The sequence below is a fragment of the Bombina bombina genome, chromosome 4 (assembly GCF_027579735.1).
Source record: "Bombina bombina isolate aBomBom1 chromosome 4, aBomBom1.pri, whole genome shotgun sequence".
Taxonomy (NCBI): Eukaryota; Metazoa; Chordata; class Amphibia; order Anura; family Bombinatoridae; genus Bombina; species Bombina bombina.
In genome coordinates, this window is record NC_069502.1 from 1,152,913,507 (window position 1) to 1,152,934,495 (window position 20,989).

A 20,989-nucleotide genomic window follows, 5' to 3' on the forward strand; every position below is an offset into this window, starting at 1 on the left:
GTGCTATTGTTTACTTCTGAGATTGTTTGCAATTTTTTTGAAAGAAAACAAAACATGTAGAAAGATAATAAGGAATGCATTTAATTAACAGTTGTTGTCATAAATATTTAATTATCCAGTTCTACACCAGAATTGCACAGTCATTTCATGTTAATATGAAAATAAAAATAAATAAGCTGAATTTATTTTTATATATAAAATGTTTGCTCTTGTGCATGGCGTGTATTTTAGACTAACATTCAGCACAAAGATATATATAGATTTACCATAGCCTCCAGCACAATGGGTCTACTGCTAGACACAAATAAACCCACCTAACAAGTTTACTGCATCAGTGGGTAAAATGTAACCGAGTGAGCAGGAGGTCACACCCTGATGTCTCTCCTGTGAGGAGGAGTCTCAGGCTGCTGCTGCTGCTGGGGAGGGTGTAGCTGCTGCTGTTCCCCGTCTGTTTTGTTTCTGCAGCTGCTCCCTGTATTCCCCATCTCTGCACCGACAGCTGATTTATTATACCTGATATTTGTGCAGCCCCGGTGTGTGACAGCAGTCCGTGCTGCTATAGGGATCTGAGGACTCTTATCGCGGTCTGCTGTCAGCCTCACTGAAGGTCCCATCCCAGGCTGTCCTACCTCTGCATTCACTGCAGCTATGATTGGAGCCGCTGCAAGATTAGCCAAAGACAGGGAACTGGCCAATGGCTTTGGTACCAATGACAAGGCTCTGAAATACCTCAACCAGGACTATGAGGCTTTGAGGAATGAGTGCATCCAGTCTGGGACCCTCTTCAAAGACACCTACTTCCCTGCCATCCACTCCAGCCTGGGGTTTAATGAGCTGGGACCTAACTCCTCCAAAACTCAAGGTGTGGTGTGGAAGAGACCCACGGTAAGTCTGAGCAGACAGCAGTGGTACTGAGCTTTATAATGATGTGACATGCTGAGGATACACACTCCTCATAAACAGGACTACACACTGTCATGTCATCAACTTAAAGGGACAGTAAAGTCAACATGAAACTTTCATGATTCAGATAGAGCATGCAATTTAAAACAACTTTCTAATTTACTTTTATTATCAATTTGCTTTGTTCTCTTGGTATCTTTTATTAAAGAGTAAAACTAGATAGGCTTAGGAGTGTCCACGTGTCTTTGGTACGCTGTGGAAGCAGTGTTTTGCAACACTGTATAACAAAGCTACACATACTGTTGCAAAACACTGATGCCATAGAGTACTAAAGGCAAGTGCACACTCCTGAGCTGTTATGACCTTACATAGGTTTACTCTTCAATAAAAGATACCAAGAGAACAAAGCAAATTTAATAACAGAAGTAAATTGGAAAGTTGTTTAAAATTGCATGCTCTATGCAAATCATAAAATTTTAATTTTGACTCTACTGTCTCTTTAAATTTATCAGGCTTCAGTTGTAAGCAGAACATTTCCTGTGTTTATTTCATATATTTTATTTTACAACCAGAGTGAAAGTGAATTAAAAACTACAATATTGAACTATAAATATAAATTATATTTCCTATGTTACTTTGTGCAAAATAAATTTCAATAAAGATTTAGAAGCCCAAGATTTTACAGGACACACACACATGCACACACATGCACAAATGCACGCACACACATGCACAAATGCACGCACACACATGCACAAATGCACGCACACACATGCACAAATGCACGCACACACATGCACAAATGCACACACACACATGCACACACACATATGCACAAATGCACACACACATATGCACAAATACACGCACACACATGCACAAATGCACGCACACACATGCACAAATGCACGCACACACATGCACAAATGCACGCACACACATGCACAAATGCACGCACACACATGCACAAATGCACGCACACAAATGCACGCACACACATGCACACACACACATGCACACACACATATGCACAAATGCACACACACATATGCACAAATACACGCACACACATGCACAAATGCACACACACACACACATGCACAAATGCACACACACATATGCACAAATACACGCACACACATGCACAAATACACGCACACACAAATACACGCACACTCATGCACAAATACATGCACAAATACAACATGCGCACACACACACGCACAAATACACGCACACACATGCACAAATACACGCACACACATGCACAAATACACGCACACACATGCACAAATACATGCGCACGCACTCACAAACACACACACACACATATATATATATATATATATATATATATATATATATAAACACATACATGCGCATACACACAAACGCATATATACATACACGCGCATACACATATATATATATATATATATATATATTAGTCACATATACATGCACACACAAACACATGTTCAACTGGCAGACTATTATGAATACAGCATTAATAAGCATTTACTGATACACTCCCCTACCCTCTGGCAACTTTTGCAGAAGTGTTAGTCATGCAGTTGAGAAAATATATAATTGTGCCCTTGTGGTTCCAATTCACACAAGATTTCTGTAATTGAATAGCACTGCTGTTTGCAGGGAAAAAAAATTAATTAGTGGTTGCAACTGTGTAAATCCCATATAAAATATTGTACATCATAATACATAGATACATACAACATACATGTACATATCATATATCAGCAATTGGGCACTACAATGAAACCTCAAACAACAAAAATAATTTTAAAACCACAAAAATGTTGCCTATATTTACACTCGCCCAGTTCTCCCTTTTTTTGTTGGATGTCTACAAATTTGTATTTGCTTTTGCTTTGATAAATATTGTAATTTACTTAAAGGGACAGTGTACTGTGATTTTTTTTTCACTTTGCTTTAACGTGTTCCCACAAATCAATTTGACCTTCTGGAGTGTATTAAAGGACCAGTAAATACAGCAGATTTGCATAACCATTAAATACCTGATAAAAAGACAATGCAATAGCGCTTAGTCTGAACTTCAAATGAGTAGTAGATTTTTTTTTTTTCAGACAAATTTCAAAGATATGCCTATTTCCACTCCCATTGCATCATGTGACAGCCATCAGCCAATCACAAATGCATATTCTGTGAATTCTTGCACAAGCTAAGTTGAAGCCAGTGACTGAAAAAGTGTAAATATAAAAAGACTGTGCACATTTTGTTAATGGAAGCAAATTGGAAAGTTGTTTAAAATTGCATGTTCTATCTGAATCGTGAAAGGTTAATTTTGACTTGAGTGTCCATTTAAAGCAGGAATTGACTTATTTGCTCACAAGAGCCAGCCCATAAATTTAGGAATCAGAAACTGTTAGCTATTCTTATGGGTGGTTTGGGGACTGTAAACAATTTTATGGTGCCAGTGGCTTTGTCGAGCCCTTGAAATTGTTTACAAATAGCTCCTTTACCTTGATTTGGAATAGTTTTTGCCAGTTGTATCCACGCCTATACTGAAAATTTCAGTATGTTAGTATTGGTTATAACTTATAAAAAAGTGTGGAGTTGAACAGAGAGGTACTACAATTTTCATTTTCATTGTTCCCTTTAAGGGCCTCGATAATCAAAAACGCGCCAGCATGAGGAAAACATTTTTTTAGACCTTATTTTGTAATGTAGGAGTCTCGATCCAGAGCCCTGCACAGTAAGATAAACCTCTCTCAATCCCAAATTTGCATTTTTAAAATTCTTTCAGGGACCTCGCTGTACTGACAAGACTTCTTATAACATCTCACCTAATTATTAATCTCACTGTGTATGCTGAGATAAGATAAAGAGGATTTTGTGTAAATATCAAGAGATAAGCTAATGAGGTTTGCTCTCTCTCTCTCTCTACAAGCTCAGCCCATTTAATTGGCTTGTGGTTTTGATTATCAGAGACAGCTATTTCATATATATGATAAGAACATGTTGGTCCAAAATGTCTGTTTGTATCTTCTTTAATAAAAGCATTATATTTTAAAGTGCTACTGTGCTTGGATTGTTCTAGAAAATATTTGGACCGTGTAGCTTTGCACTCTCAGATTTATTCCTTTGGTGGATGTCTCTTTAATTGCATATACAAAACATACCTAAAGGAACAACTTCCCATACATTTTATACTCTACAGTCGATATAACAAGTAATTGAAAACAACTTTACAGTACTCTGCCCCTTTAATAACACAACAGATTACAAGTTATTGGCTGCTGCCTGCTAATAGTATTAATATGGTTGTTATGTTCTAGCTGTAAGAACAGATAACTTCCTATTTCACACATGGGACACACCTTTTTTTTAATGAGAGATTTTTATGATTGATTTCAGTGGTGAGGAGTCATACAGTATGTCAGCAAAATGCTGAGACTCCAGTCAGTTTATAAGTAAACTTTATTCACATATTGTACAATCTAAGGAGCAGAATAAAACTCAACATTCTCTTTTGCACCAAAAGTCCTTTTCATTGCAGGGAAAGAAAACTACACTGCTACAGATATTCTGCTTCCGAATAAAAAGATAGGAAGGTCAAACACTGAATCGTGCATTAGTGCTTTTCAATTTGAAATAGAAGCATTTCTGCAATATACTTCTAGTAAAAGTGTTTACTTTCTATCCCTTCAAGTTCCTGCAGAGAGCAAAACCTTTAAAGGGACACTGAACCCAATTTTCTTCTTTCATGATTCAGATAGAGCATGCAATTTTAAGCAACTTTCTAATTTACTCCAAGTATCATTTTTTTTGTTCTCTTGGTATCTTTATTTTAAAAAGCAGGAATGTAAGCTTACGAGCCGGCCCATTTTTGTTTCAACATCCTGGGTATCGCTTTCTGATTGGTGGCTACATTTAGTAACCAATCAGCAAGCGCTACCCAAGTGCTGTACCAAAGATGGGCTGACTCGTACAGCTTACATTCCTGCTTTTTCAAATAAAGATACCAAGAGAATGAAGAAAAATTGATAATAGGAGTAAATTAGAAAGTTGCTTAAAATTGCCTGCTCTATCTGAATCATGAAAGAAAACGTTTGGGTTCAGTGTCCCTTTAATTAAAATGTATATTGTATGAATAACATTTACTTTTAACTGACTGGCATGAAGGCGTTCTCACATGCAATTTGGTCTCGTTTAAAGAAAATTAAATTTTCGTTTAGTTTAAAAGAAAAACTAATAGAGCAGCCACCGAATATTCGGGAATTTTTTTTACTTCTCTAGTAGATATATGTAGATATTAGATAAATGTAGATAGATCATTGAAATTATTTGGAGGTGAACAATCTGTAGCATAATAGGTTAATCATTCATTCTGTACTTTATTGGAAGGAGAAAAATGATTACCTTAATAATAACAATTTAAATAGTTTTATTTATCTAAAACAATATCATTATATTTAATTTGTAATGCTTGCCCCTCCTTCCTCACACTTAGCTCCTTGTGCAGATCTATTCCACTCCAAACAATCTTCTATTCAGTGAGCTTCTTGCAACTTAGTATGGGTTGAATCTGTGTACATAGATTTGCAGGGAAGCAATGTCATTAAAAAGACAGTAAAGTCAAAATTAAACTTTCATGATTTAGAAAGAAATTTGAACAATTTTCTCATTTACTTATCTTTTGTAATTTACTTTGTTCTTTTGGTATCCATTGTTGAAAAGCATACATAGGTAGGCTCAGAAGCAATGCACTACTGTGAGCTAGCTGCTTGTCACTGTCTCACCCAATGTGTTCAGCTACGCTCCAGTCAACAAAGGATACCAAGAGAATGAAGCAAATTTGATAATAGTAAATGTGAAATCTGAAAATTATATCTGAAACCCAAAAGTTTTCTTTCGTGATTAGGTCCCTTTAAGGTCTATTTCTCAAGTCTGTATGTTTATTTGATAACATTTTGCTGTGAAGAAGGCGCATGTTATTTCTGCAGACACAAATGCAGAGTTTTGAGAACTACAAAAGCAAGAATACGTGATAATATCCTCAGGATAGAAAATGTGCCCAAAATAATCCGGCAGAAACCTCTGGGATAGCATAACATTGTGAATGGATTAATGGAATTAATTTAATAAAAAAAACAAAAAACAATTTTATTTTTGTCATAAATATACAGCATCTTACTATATAATTTGAAACTAATATATATTTCAGGATTAATAACATTTTGATTTTAGTGTATTTTTAATAGAGACTATGGTTTGATACATTTTTTTCTCAAAAAGCATTTTATTAAAAAAAAATCCTATTTAAATAATAATAAAAAAAAGACGGAAGGGGACTGCACTTTCAGACTGGACTGGGTACACATCAGATGACCCTGCAACATGCTCAGCCCTGGGTGCTAATAGCACTCTCAGGAAGCTGTGCTGTCCCCAGAGTCACAGGCAGTTAACCCCAGACAAGTCTGGGTGCAAGGCCATAGGGAAAATTACAAAATAAATTAATACAACACACAGAGAAAGTCCAGCACTCACTCTCAGCTAAGATTAAAAGCTAAACTGGAAGAGTAAGTTATCGCATCTGGCCACATGGGACAAGCCCAGGTACCACGTCAAGGTCTCTTCCAAAACCTGGTTTCCTAATACAGCCATACAAATGCCAGCTCTCAATCAAACAAACTGGGAACAAGTCAGGGTTCACAGACTTCTGTGTTTAGTATATGTCTATGGTGATTACATAAGTCTGTGAACCCTGACTTGTTCCCATCCCAGTTTGTTTGATTGAGAGCTTGCATTTGTATGGCTGTATTAGGGACTCAGGTTTTGGAAGAGACCTTGACGTGGTACCTGGGTTTGTCCCATTTGGCCAGATGCGGTAACTAACTTCCAGTTTAGCTTTTAATCTTAGCTGAGAGCTTGTAAGCGAGTGCTGGACTTTCTCTGTGTGTTGTATTAAAGGGACACTGAAACCAAATTTTTTTTCTTTCGTGATTCAGCTAGAGCATGTAATTTTAAGCAACTTTCTAATTTACTCCTATTATCAATGTTTCTTCGTTATCTTGCTATCTTTATTTGAAAAAGAAGGCATCTAAGCTTTTTTTTTTTTTTTTTTTTTTGGTTCAGTACTCTGGACATCACTTTTTTATTGATGAATGAATTTATCCACCAATCAGCAAGGGCAACCCAGGTTGTTCACCAAAAATGGGCCGGCATCTAAACTTACATTCTTGCATTTCAGATAAAGATACCAACAGAATAAAGAAAATTTGATAATAGGTGTAAATTAGAAAGTTGCTTAAAATGTCATGCTCTATCTGAATCACGAAAGAAAAAATTTGGGTTCAGTGTTCCTTTAATTTATTTTGTAGTTTTCCCTATGGGCCTTGCACCCAGACTTGTCTGGGGTTAACTACCTGTGACTCTGGAGACAGCACAGCTTCCTGAGAATGCTATAAGCACCCAGGGCTGAGCATGTTGCAGGGTTATGGGATGTGTACCCAGTCCAGTCTGAGAGTGCAGTCCTCTTCAGTGTTTTGTATATGTCTAGGGTGATTACATAAGTCTGTGAACCCTGACTTGTTCCCAGTTTGTTTGATTGAGAGCTTGCATTTGTATGGCTCTATTAGGGGCCCAGGTTTTGGAAGAGACCTTGACGTGGTACCAGAAAGTAAAAACTAGAAGTAGATGCAAGTTAAATTGTAGTGAAAACATTTGTATTTGCTGCAAACTAAGAATTTATATCCGTATCCTGTTTAATTTTTTTCTTTCATGAATCAGAACATGCAATTTTATCTCTCTAATTTACTTCTGTTATCTAACTTGCTTGTTTTTTTTGGAGAGCGGCAATGCACTACTGGGAGCTAGCTGCGGATTGTTGACTATACATATGACTCTTGTCATTCGCTCACACAATGTGTTCAGCTAGCTCCCAGTAGTACTTTGCTGCTCCTTCAACAAAGGAAGCCAAGAGAATGAAGCACATTTGACAATGAAAGTAAATCAGAAACTTATTTAAAATTGTATGCTCTATCTGAATCATGAAAAAAAAATCTGGGTTTCATGTCCCTTTCATTTCAGTCTCCCCTTTGAGATTCTGTATCCCAGAGAGCTTCATTTCTATGGACTCTATGGACCAAAGATTCTGCATCTTGGAGAGAAATTATAGTGCAGACTTCACAGTGGCTGAACTCACTCAATTCTCTAAGAAAACGGGCGAACCTGAAACTCCCAGACATACACTGGGACCTCCCCTGTTCAGCCCAGGGGAATCCCCTGTCCCTCACACTTTCTGAAACGGTCTGTTTTATGTTACATAAAACAAATGCAATGTAAATGTAATGTAATTTGTAAAAGATACACAGAAATATACAAAGTCTAATCCTTATTTGTTAAAGTAACACATAAACTTTCAAAACATAATCGGAATTTGTAAAATCGCTACTGGCTAAATTTAAATGCATTAAAATACAAAATAGAAAGGCCCAATCTTAAGTGTAAAAAAATGTATTTATAACTTTGTTGCAAACATTGCAAAGACTAACTGCATGTATACACATGCACAACCCTGTGGTTAGCAAGAGAAAACTCTGCACAAATCTCACTTTAAATCCTGTGTTACATAGAAATATACAAGTTACAGCTTTACTATTTGGTTTTCTTTATTTTTATGTGCCTCATAAATGTTTTTGTTTTTTTCTTCAATATTAGGGTAGTCATAAACATTTTTCATACTTTAAGTTAGTTAACACTGTACAGTTTGTGGAATAAACTGCTGTAAGCTTTACCCACCTTTCTCTTGAAACAGAGAAACAAATTCTATTGTGTCTTCCTATGGAGTCATTCATCATGGAGTCTAATGAAAATTGCTGCTCACAGGATTTGGATATTGTAGACAAATTAAAACTCTAGAAAAATTTGATTATTTTGGGCATTGGACATTAAACATTAAAGGGACATGAAACCCACATTTTATCTTTAATGATTTAGAAAGATCATGCAATTTTCTAATTTACTTCTATTATTTAATTTGCTTTATTCTCTTGATATCCTTTGCTGAAAAGGATATCTAGATAGGCTCAGTAGCTGCTGATTGGTGGCTGCACATATATGCCTCATGTGATTGGCTCACCCATGTGCATTGCTATTTCTTCAACAAAGGATATCTAAAGAATGAAGCAAATTAGATAATAGAAGTAAATTGGAATGTTGTTTAAAATTGTATTTTCTATCTGTATCATAAAAGAAAAATCTTGGGCTTAATGTCCCTTTAAATGCATTTTATAAGCTTTCTATTGAGATTGTTTGCCTCCTCCCTCTAGTCATTAGTGTCTATGTTGAAATCCAGCTTCCACTTCATTCCAGAGCTGACTTGTTTGCCCATGTGCAGCAACTCTCCTTCAGATACATCCAGTAAAACCTAGGTTCCAAAATGGCGGTAGCCATAATCAGAGGGAGTGCATTAAAATGTATTTAGTGTTTAATGTCCCTTTTTAAAATTGTGAAAGATTGTAGGGATTCAAATAATGGACCCTTGTCTTGCTCAGTTTGCAAATGATGATATATTTTTTGGGGGGATAAACAGGTATACAAGACATTAATTATCAATATCTCCTATAGCTACATCACAAGGAGGGGATTCACTGAGGTTTGCACACAACACTAGGAACGTCATCTGCTACATTTGTAACCGTTGCTATACGGTACAATTGAAATTTAGTAGCAAGATACCGTCAGGGATCAGCAATCTTGGCTCTCCTGATGTTTTGGAACTACACTTCCTACAATGCTAAGATAGCCTAAAGAATGTCTTAGCATCATGGGAAATGTAGTTCCAAAACATCTGGAGAGCTAAGGATGCTGATCCCTGGATACCGTCCCTGTTAAAGTGACTGTCTCAGCAAAAACTGTACTGAACACTGAATGACTTTTATTTTTAATGATTTTATATTTTATTGCTATAATATACAAAATAAATTACTGCTAAAGAAGAAAGTTCTTGCTATCCAGTGGATTTTTTTGTATTGAGCCTTTAAATTGGAGCAGTGATGGGTAACCTTGGCATTCCAGATGTTTCAGAACTACATTTCCCTTGATGCTTAGGCTTTCTGCAGTCTAGTTGAGCATCATGGGAATTGTAGTTCTGAAACTTCAGGGGTGCCAAGTTTAGCCATCACTGCCTTAGAGCTATTAAAGGGACACTAAACCCAATTTATTTATTGTATGATTCAGATAGAGCATGCCATTTTAAGCAAATTTCAAATTTACTCCTATTATCAATTTGTCTTTGTTCTCTTGGTATCTTAATTTGAAAAGCAGAAATGTAAAGCATAGGAGCCGGCCCATGTTTGGTTCAGCACCCTGGATAGCGCTTGCTGATTGGTAGCTACATTTAACCACCAATCAGCAAGCACAACCCAAACAAAAAATGGAACAGCTCCTTAGCTTCGATTCCTGCTTTTACAAATAAAGATTGCAAGAGAACGAAGAAAAACTGAAAATAGGAGTAAATTAGAAAGTTGATTAAAATTGTATGCTCTATCTGAATCATGAAATAAAAAAATTGGGTTTAGTGTCCCTTTAAGTGCTTATATACAATCTACTCTTTAACCTTTTAACGCCAATGCGGCGTTCTATTCCATCCTAACTGCGCCGGGCTTTAGTGCTGTTAGGACGGAATAGAACATCTGAGCCGTTTGGCTGTCCTTAAGCCAACGGAGTTTCCTGGATGGGATCACGGTCTGGAGGGCGTGTGTAGCTTCATAGGGACGCCCCCCTGACCCTATCCCATCATTATTTAGTGTGACTTTTTAGTATTTTTATTTTGAAGAAATTTAGAATTGTTTTTCATGAAAACTAATTATTACCGCTTAGCCTTTTGACTAAAATCAAGTGTAGTATCAGTTCATATAAAGTAAATACTAACTTGCAGCACTGACGCATCTTTATAGTGTTAATTTGTTTTTGGGGAATTTTTTTTTTTAGAAGTTACTGATCTATTGAAATGTGCAAAAACCTGTTTAGAAAAAATAAGTAAAAATAAATGATATATCATCATGATTACAGTGCACCTTATATCACAGAAAGCAATAATCCCAGACAGATTGCGTAAGGTAAATGGAAGCATCTAATAACTTTTCTTAAGTGCTTTATCAGCAGCTGCCATTTATTGAGAAATACATTAGCATGCTAAGTAGTATAACCCACTCAGAGTTAGCCTAAAGTCAATATGTATCTGATAAAAATAAGGTGACATGGAAATGACCTGTGTTTTATTTATGGAAAATCCTTTTTTTTAACTCTGTTTATGTCCTCTGTGAAAGTCCATTTGTTCTTCTTACTTGAACATATTCAATATGCACAACCTTTTTATTTTTTTTCCATGGCAAGGCCCCAAGGCAGAACATAGAGTGATCTGAGATGTCATCGCAGAAAATGCAGCATGTCTGCAGAAAGAACAGGAACTGTTAACACTTTAACTTTTCAGTGCTGCTCCACATTAGGCTGTTCTTTTTAAACAGAGCTGTTCTCTGGCTGCATTGTATAAGTTTTCCTTAACACAGTGCATCCAGAGCAAAGTGCTGTTTGAAGACAACAATGATTGTTGTCTGGCTTTGAGATTTTTGCAAGCTCGTTCCCTAGCATTTCACAGTCTGCAAAGCTGTTTTTCTCTGAATGTAAGCTGTTCGTATGAGCAACGCACCTTTTTTATTACTACATTTCTATGTTAGACTAAGAGAAAAGGAAACAAATTAATTTAAGAGACATTTTACAATTACTTTTTTGTCTGCAGCTAATTTGCAATGCAATTTTCAACTACTGCACTAGATTATACAACTTTAAATATTGCTTTATTCTCCAGTTAACCAACACATTGCAATTGATCTGGTTCTTTAGTGTAACTGACAAATTTACAATTTTATTTTATTTAAAAATGACCTGCAGAAAAAAATTGTACTAAAAAAAATCTCATCGCAGAAAGTGAAAAAAAGTTCTGTCTCTGGGTTGCAAGGTAAGAGGTTCTTATTGTGGTTTTCAGGTGATCTTATCTGGCTACTTTCCCTTGATACTCTCCATCTCCCTTTTGCAAACACAATGACTTATGGTCTTATTCCTTCCTTTCTGCGTAGATGTTGTAGATGCATATATGTGTGTATAATATATGAATATCTCTAAATAATTGCAAGTTTTGATGTTTATTCATATAGCATTTTCTATTTAAAGGGACACTGAACCGAATTTTTTTCTTTTGTGATTCAGATAGCACATGCAATTCTAAGCAACTTTCTAATTTACTCCTATTATCAATTTTTTCTTCGTTCTCTTGCTATCGTCTTTTGAAAAAGAAGGCATCTAAGCTTTTTTTTTGTGTGCAGAACTCTGGGCAGAGCTTTTTTATTGGTGGATGAATTTATCCACCAATCAGCAAGAACAACCCAGGTTGTTCACCAAAAATGGGCCGGCATCTAAACTTACATTCTTGCATTTCAAATAAAGATACCAAGAGAATGAAGAACTATTGATAATAGGAGTAAATTAGAAAGTTGCCTAAAATGTCATGCTCTATCTGAATCACGAAAGAAAAAAATTTGGGTTCAGTGTCCCTTTAAACTATAAGATTCCTTAAAGGGACACTGAACCCAATTTTTTTTTCTTTCGTGATTCTGTTAGAGCATGCAATTTTAAGCAACTTTCTAATTTTCTCCTATTATCACATTTTATTCGTTCTCTTGGTATCTTTATTTAAAAAGCAAGAATGTACGTTTAGATGCCAGCCTATGTTTGGTGAACAACCTGGGTTGTTCTTGCTGATTGGTGGATAATTCACCCACCGATAAACAAGTGCTGTCCAGGGTTTGAACCAAAATTGACTGGCTCCTTAGCGTTGATGCCTTCTTTTTCAAATAAAGATAGCAAGAGAACGAAGAAAAATTGATAATAGCAGTAAAATAGAAAGTTGCTTCAATTTTCTGCTCTATCTGAAGCACGAAATAATAAATTTGGGTTCAGTGTCCCTTTAAATTTGTTCTCTATCAACGCAAGGAAACGAAATTCTGATCTGGTTCTTCATATACAAAGGTTGGCCCATCGGTTTTATACTTTTCTATTACATTTTTGTTTCTTTATTCAGACAAAGCATACATTTTTTTTTCAAAAGTTTCCAATTTATTTCTGTTATAAAATTTTCTTCATTCTCATGGTATTCTTTGAAGAGCATACCTAGGTATGTTGCATGCAGCTTTCTGTTGCACTACATGGTAGTAGACATTGCTAAAAGTATTCTTGCAAAACTGCTGCTTGTTAGTGCTCTACACACATGCATGTTATTGAGCCTACATATCTCCTTTTTAACAAAGGATACCAAAAGATCAAAGCAAATCTGTTTATAGAACTAAATTGGATTTTTTTAAATGTTATTCTCTATCTGAATCCTTTAAACTTGAGTTTGACAAATTCCAACAACCAGGAAATGTTAATTTAGAACTGTACAGTTACATAGGGCCTATTTAATTATGTCCCTGAGCACAAACCTGATGTCATAATGTAATCTCTGGGATTACTGGTAAATTGGGTCTAGATTGGCTACACGTAAACTCACCAGAGCAGGGTCTGCACCATTCTCTAAACAGCTTGCCTGCTGTGCTAATAATAATACTAAATAATTATTCAGCTAAAGCTGATAAGTGTTTTTAAATGATTACTTATTTAACAAACCCTTTATTTCTATATTTATTTGTTATTATCTACTTTTACCTGAGCCTTAAAAGTACAGGGCAGAGCCTGGTTAATCTGGGATGGAGTTTAGTGGTTAAGAGGTAGAGTATAGCTAGTGGTCCAATCTGTGTGTGTTTTGGGCATTTATTGGTGGGATAGTGGGAGGTACTAGGGCAAAACTAGCTAGGTTCAGTATTAAATCTGCAAATCATGCAAATTAAAGCTCATAAATTGTGCATTAGACTGTTCCTTAAAAAACATAAGAATACAACCTAAATATATGTCTAGTTTTTTAACTTTTTTTTTTTTTTTTTTTTAACCAGTTAATTTAAATTTTAATATATGCAGGATACACACCACACATATATATACAGATAGACACACACACTACATAGTATATGAGTATCTGTAATTCATTGTATGCAGTCCTGGGGTTGGCAAGCACATTAGCTGGCAGTCTGAGGCTGCAACTGTTCGTTACCCTTGTGTTAGCACTGCTCATTGTATAAAACTGAAGGCATGCTAGTATTATCACCAGGGGTTAGACATCATCACTACCAGATGTAGGTTAGAGAGGACACCATTACCTGTGGTCAGAGTGTATACAGCCTTCTTACTCCTGCTTAACCCACACACCATTCCTTTTCCACAGGGAATCTAACAGGTATCTAACCCTGTGAGAGCAAAGCCAGCTGCTTCTGAGTATGGGCCCAATAGAATTAAAGAAAAATGCATGGGGCAATGCGGGACATATGGCAAGCAACCCGGGACAGACCCCTAAAATCGGGACTGTCCCGTGAAAATCAGGACAGTTGGGGGTACAGTAATCATTTATTTAGTGCCTTTATAGTGAAAACAAATATAGAATTAGATTTCTTGTCTGCTTATATTTATTTATAGTACTGTGCATAATACCATTTGTATATTAGTGCTGCTGATTCCTAACACATAAAGTCTTCTAAAAAACAGAAACGTGCTCAACTGGTGACATATGGTGCTCAATAGCCCATCCTAATGGCTGGGCAATTAATCACATGATACAAATAATCGAGTTATAATTCTATGCAATATCTAAATTGCATGAGGCTCCAATGTTTGTTTATCAAACAAAAAAAAAACTGTCAGAAATGGCTTCCTTAACATATATCATGTCAGTCACATATACGCTCCAGTCCAGCCCAGCAGTAGCTCTGAACACTCTTCCAGGGCGGCAGACCAGAAAGCGTCACACCATTGTCACAGCACATAATGCTACTGCCGCCATTTTACTTGCCTCATGGTTTGTTGCTTCAGTCCTGAGGTGTGCACAGTCATAGAAGATGGTGGACTGCCGGGGCTCTTTTCTTTGGCCTATTCAGTCTGCAGTGCCAATTGCAAATAGAACAAGCTGCTGTTCTGAATAGTTAAATGCATTTTTAATGCAAAATGTATGTTTAACAAATATTTTAATTATAATGCAATTGCAATATTTCACCAAAATATAGGGATTTTTTTTCTTCCATATTGCATTGCCCTAGTAGTACCCACCCAAGGAGTAGGCTCTCTTTGCCCAGTCTTTCACAGAAAATAATTTTCCTTCAGTATCGCACCCCACCCATAAGGACAGTGAATCCCCAAAATACCCCAAAAAACATACTTCTGTTTATCTGGGAATAACATTCTGTATCCTAAGTGACATTGAACTAGATTCAGTAAAATTAATTCCTGAAAAATCTCACCAAAACATTGCAATCTAAAAAATGTGTAATTTGTAAAGATTAGTAAGCTCCCCTCGTCACAGCCGCGAGTCGCAAGATCAGTTTCATTCTAATCAATGTAGCTACATATATCTTGCAACCATTAATTTCAGTGCTAAACAAATGAAAAATAAACTCCCTCTACAAAACGTTCTGCTCTAACGTGCACAAAATAAAAGTTTTTTTGTTTTTTTTAAACTTTGAAAAGAAATAAAAGAAAAAAAGAAAAAGACCACCGTGTGAGCTCTAAAATAACAAGAAGCTGTACATTTTGAGGTTTTTGAGACGCCTCTTGTTCTGTCCAGTGAAAGTGCTTTATTCTAATAAAACAGATGTGACTATTTTACAACTACAGACATTTACATAACCCGTTTAATAGTCGTGTTTCTAAAGGGTTCTGGTTGTAATTATTGTTCTTTCACTTTGCTTGCAGTTTGCGTTTGATCTGTGAGATATTATGTATTAGTGCACTCTGTGACTATATGTGTTATTGGAAGAAACAACCACTCATAAAATCCAGGAAATAAGTGGTGTGAGGCTCAATAAATTTCAAACATGATCTCGCTATGGAAACCTAGCAAGCACCACGAATATGTTATAATCCTAACCATAATAATACCTATCCTTAAAGGGACATGAAACCCAACATTTTTCTTTCATGATTCAGAACATACAATTTTAAACAACTTTCCAATTTACTTCTATTATCGAATTTGCTTCATTCTCATCTTATCCTTTGCTGAAGGAGCAGCAATGCACTACTGAGAGCTAGCTGAACACATCTATTCAGCCAATCACAAGACAAATGTGTGCAGGCACCAATCACCAGTTAGCTCCCACTAGTGTAGGATATGTCAACAAATGGACCAAGAGAACGAAGTGAATTTAAAAGTGTCTTAAAATGACACGCTCTATCTGAATCCTGCTAGTTTAATTTTGACGTTCCTATCCCTTTAACACCATTCCCTAACCATAACTCCAGGGTTATGTCAGTTTGTTTTCTGTGCCCACCAATAGTATCTCTTTGATTTGTAGGGAAGGTGGGGCAAGGCAGACCGAGCGTTCATGTGACTGTCACACACAAGTTGTATACAATAGTTTTACAGAGATCTGTGTATTTTCAAACTCATTAATTATTTTGCGTGCAAGGAATCCCTGGTTGTTTCTCATCAAAACAATATGTTATTCTTCTCCACTGTGACATTGAGGGAAAAGGAAATGTCAGGGCATGATAAGAATATAACATGATCCATTTGACACCTGGCATCTGAAGGGACATGAAAGCCAAATGTGAATTCTTTCATGATTGAAATAGAGCCTGCACTTATAAAGAGCTTTCCATTTTACTTCTCTTTAATTTGCTTTGTTCATATGGTATCCTTTGTTGAAAAGCATACTGAGGTAGGCTCAGGAGCAGCAATGCGTTAATGGGAGCTGTTGATTAGTGGCTGTGCATATATGCCTCTTGTCATTAGTTCACTCACCTGATGTCTTCAGCTAGCCCCCAGTAATGCATTGCTTCTCCTTCAACAAAGGATACTAAGACAATGAAGCTAATTTGATAATAGAAGTAAATTGAAAAGTTGTTTGAAATGATGTGCTTAGTCTGAATTTTGAAATAAAAAATTGGATTTAATTTCCCTTTAAAGGGACATTCCAGGGTAAAATAAAAATACCCTATTTAGTCAGAGCATGGTTGTTGTTTTTTCCGTTTTTTTTAAAATAAAACTAAGTGCTTCTCATAACATTCTGCAAGATTGCAGGTATTCAAGGTCATTGTTAGAAATCCCAGTAACTGCGTTTGAGTTTTCAAATGATTTTTTGTACTGGGGTTACTGACCAAGCAGAGCCTTTAAAGGGACAGTACACTGTAAAATTGTTTTTCCATTAATGTATTTTAAATTACTTGTTATACCAACTGCAGAGTAAAAAATATTTGAGAAATTCCATTTTCATGCTTATTTGTGTATATGAAGTAGCTGACTTTGTGCTTTGAAACCACGGCCTATTACAATGGGTTGATCTTAAAGGTGATATCAGATCTCATTATGTTCTAAGTTTGTGTAAACAGATTTGCTTCCTTATCTTTTATTTGGCTAGAATACCAAAGCTCAATACATAAAGAGAACAATGGAAAATGATCATTTTATTACTTAACTATCATGCATCCCACTGAGAGTGTAATCTCTTCTGCTGGCTGTGTATACTTAGGCTATTCAATAGCCTATACTCCAGTATTAATTTGTTCAGTATAGGTGGCGATACCACAGGCTAAATCAGCTATTTCAAATGCTGAAATAGGAGTAAAGGAGCTACTTGTAACCAATTTAATACACTCTAGCAGGTTAAAATGATCATTGGGAATAATTTAAAGGGGAGAACATTTTTGGGTGAACTGTCCCTTTAACTAATATCCTAGTTTTATAATAACTGCATAGGCGTAACTAGATCACACTGTACCCCTAAGCAAGACCTGTGGAGCTGTTGAGGGCTCCCCTATTTGAACCTTATCATTTCTGGCTGTTTGCAGAAGCTGAACCATCAGTCACATAGGCTAAGAGAAGCTGCCTCTATGACTGTGAGTCATCCTTCTTGGTTTGTCAGTCACTTGCACATCCTTCCTGTACAAATATGGTGTCAGTTTTATCTGTATAGACTGCCATCATCGGAATCCTGCCACCATATTGAAACCTGGGCCCCTCAATTTCCCCATGTAGTGATAGCCATAGTGATTGCAGGGCCAGATGGGCCCCCTAGAGGTTTGAGCCCCATCTCAAATGAGACCTATAAGATCCCTGTAGTTACGCCCTTGTGCATAGGTTGTTTGCAGGTATGTTTGCATAAATAAAATAATATTGTATATATTCTATAAGGGGAAACAGAGAGGAAGACCATTTAAAAGCACCCCAAGTCTTCAGATTTGACAATCCTGGATAATTTGAAAACAAAACTGGTACGTTGTGTACATTTTGTGTTTTCTGTTACTATATGTGAAGTTGTGCAAAACTCACATATTTGAAATACTTGTTTCTTCTGTTAAGTGTGATCAGTCCACGGGTCATCATTACTTCTGGGATATTAACTGCTCCCCTACAGGAAGTGCAAGAGGATTCACCCAGCAGAGCTGCTATATAGCTCCTCCCCTCTACGTCACCTCCAGTCATTCTCTTGCACCCAACGACTAGATAGGATGTGTGAGAGGACTATGGTGATATATTTAGTTTTTATATCTTCAATCAAAAGTTTGTTATTTTATAATAGCACCGGAGTGTGTTATTCCTTCTCTGGTAGAATTTGAAGAAGAATCTACCTGAGTTTTTTCTATGATTTTAGCCGGAGTAGTTAAGATCATATTGCTGTTTCTCGGCCATCTGAGGAGAGGTAAACTTCAGATCAGGGGACAGCAGGCAGATTAATCTGCAAAGAGGTATGTAGCAGTTTATTATTTTCTGACATGGAATTGATGAGAAAATCCTGCCATACCGTTATAATGTAAACTCAGCCTTGAATGCAGTAGATGTAGCTGATATCAGGCTGTCATGTATGTATATTTTACACTTCAGTTTTCTGGGGAATGGTACTTCTCTGGTTTTTAGACTGTATACATAGACTTAACCTAATTTGCAGGGACTTGCAATAGGTTTTAAATGACAATTAATTATTGAGGTAAAACGTTTTTTTGCTGGCATGTAAAAACGTTTTTTTCTCTGAGGTACTGGGTGAAAAAATGTTTTGGGCACTATTTTTCCACTTGGCAATAGTTTTGATTTAAATTAGAGCAGTTCACTGATCCCTCTCACTGTTATGTGTGTGGGGGAGGGGCCGTTTTTGGCACTTTTACTATGCATCAAAAAAACTCAGTCAGAGGTTCATTTTCTTCCTGCATGATCCGGTTCATCTCTACAGAGTTCAGGGATCTCCAAAGCCTTTTTTGAGGGAAGTATCATTACAGCAGAGCTGTGCTGATTGTATTGACTGTGATAAAAAAAAAAAAAAAAAAAAAAAAAAAAAAAACGTTTATTTGTGTATTTTTTTTCTGTTGCCTGGGTTAGTTATCATTGCTGAGGGGAACAATCCTTTGCTAAAACTGTATATTCTGACAAAGATTGATGCTATAACTTAATTATTTTAACTGTTATAATTTTTTTCTGTGCTTCTTAAAGGCACAGTTCGTTTTCATATTATTTGTAAATTACTTTGAAAAGTATTTCCAAGTTGCTGTTTATTTGCTAGTGTGTTAAACATGTCTGATTCAGAGGAATATCTCTGTGCTATATGTGTTAATGCCAAAGTGGAGCCCAATAGAAATTTATGTACTAAATGTATTGATGCTACTTTAAAAAACAGTCAATCTGTACAAATTGAACATATTTCACCAAACAACGAGGGGAGAGTTATGCCGACTAACTCGCCTCACGTGTCAGTACCTGCATCTCCCGCTCAGGAGGTGCGTGATATTGTAGCGCCGAGTACATCTGGGCGGCCATTACAAATCACATTACAAGATATGGCTACTGTTATGACTGAAGTTTTGGCTAAACTACCAGAACTAAGAGGTAAACGTGATCACTCTGGGGTGAGAACAGAGTGCGCTGATAATGCAAGGGCCATGTCTGATACTGCGTCACAGTTTGCAGAACGTGAAGACGGAGAGCTTCATTCTGTGGGTGACGGTTCTGATCCAAATAAACTGGACTCAGACATTTCAAATTTTAAATTTAAGCTTGAGAACCTCCGTGGTTACTAGGGGAGGTATTAGAGGCTCTGAATGATTGTAACACAGTTGCAATCCCAGAGAAAATGTGTAGGTTGGATAAATATTTTGCGGTACCGACGAGTACTGACGTTTTTCCTATACCTAAGAGACTTACTGACATTGTTACTAAGGAGTGGGATAGACCCGGTGTGCCTTTCTCACCCCCTCCTATATTCAGAAAGATGTTTCCAATAGACGCCGCCACACGGGACTTATGGCAAATGGTCCCTAAGGTGGAGGGAGCAGTTTCTACTTTAGCTAAGCGTACCACTATCCCAGTGGAGGATAGCTGTGCTTTTTCAGATCCAATGGATAAAAAATTAGAGGGTTACCTTAAGAAAATGTTTGTTCAACAAGGGTTTATATTGCAACCTCTTGCATGTATTGCGCCTGTCACGGCTGCAGCAGCATTTTGGTTTGAGTCTCTGGAAGAGACACTTCAATCATCCACACTAGATGACATCACACACAAACTTAAATTCCTTAAGTTAGCTAATTCATTTATTTCAGATGCCGTAGTACATTTAACTAAACTTGCGGCTAAAAATTCAGGATTCGCCATTCAGGCACGCAGAGCTCTGTGGCTGAAATCCTGGTCAGCTGATGTTACGTCTAAATCTAAATTGCTTAATATTCCTTTCAAAGGGCAGACCTTATTCGGGCCCGGCTTGAAAGAGATTATTGCTGACATTACAGGAGGTAAAGGTCATGCCCTGCCTCAGGACAAGGCCAAAGCCAAGGCTAGACAGTCCAATTTTCGTTCCTTTCGTAATTTCAAAGCAGGAGCAGCATCAACTTCCTCTGCACCAAAACAGGAAGGAGCTGTTGCTCGCTACAGACAAGGCTGGAAACCTAACCAGTCCTGGAACAGGGGCAAACAGGCCAGAAA

The 20,989-nt window shown here is 36.7% G+C and overlaps 1 protein-coding gene across 2 annotated transcripts in view; it reads left to right on the forward strand.

The window, feature by feature from the left end:
- The first annotated feature begins 367 nt into the window (after window positions 1-367).
- The window catches only part of LOC128658096 (calpain-2 catalytic subunit), a 237,715-nt gene continuing 217,093 nt past the window's right edge, over window positions 368-20,989 (forward strand). For both annotated transcript variants that reach the window (XM_053712589.1, XM_053712590.1), the window contains exon 1: window positions 368-885. In XM_053712589.1, coding sequence (XP_053568564.1) covers window positions 649-885 — 237 coding nt within the window. In that variant the 5' untranslated portion in view covers window positions 368-648. The remainder of the gene's footprint in view (window positions 886-20,989) is intronic.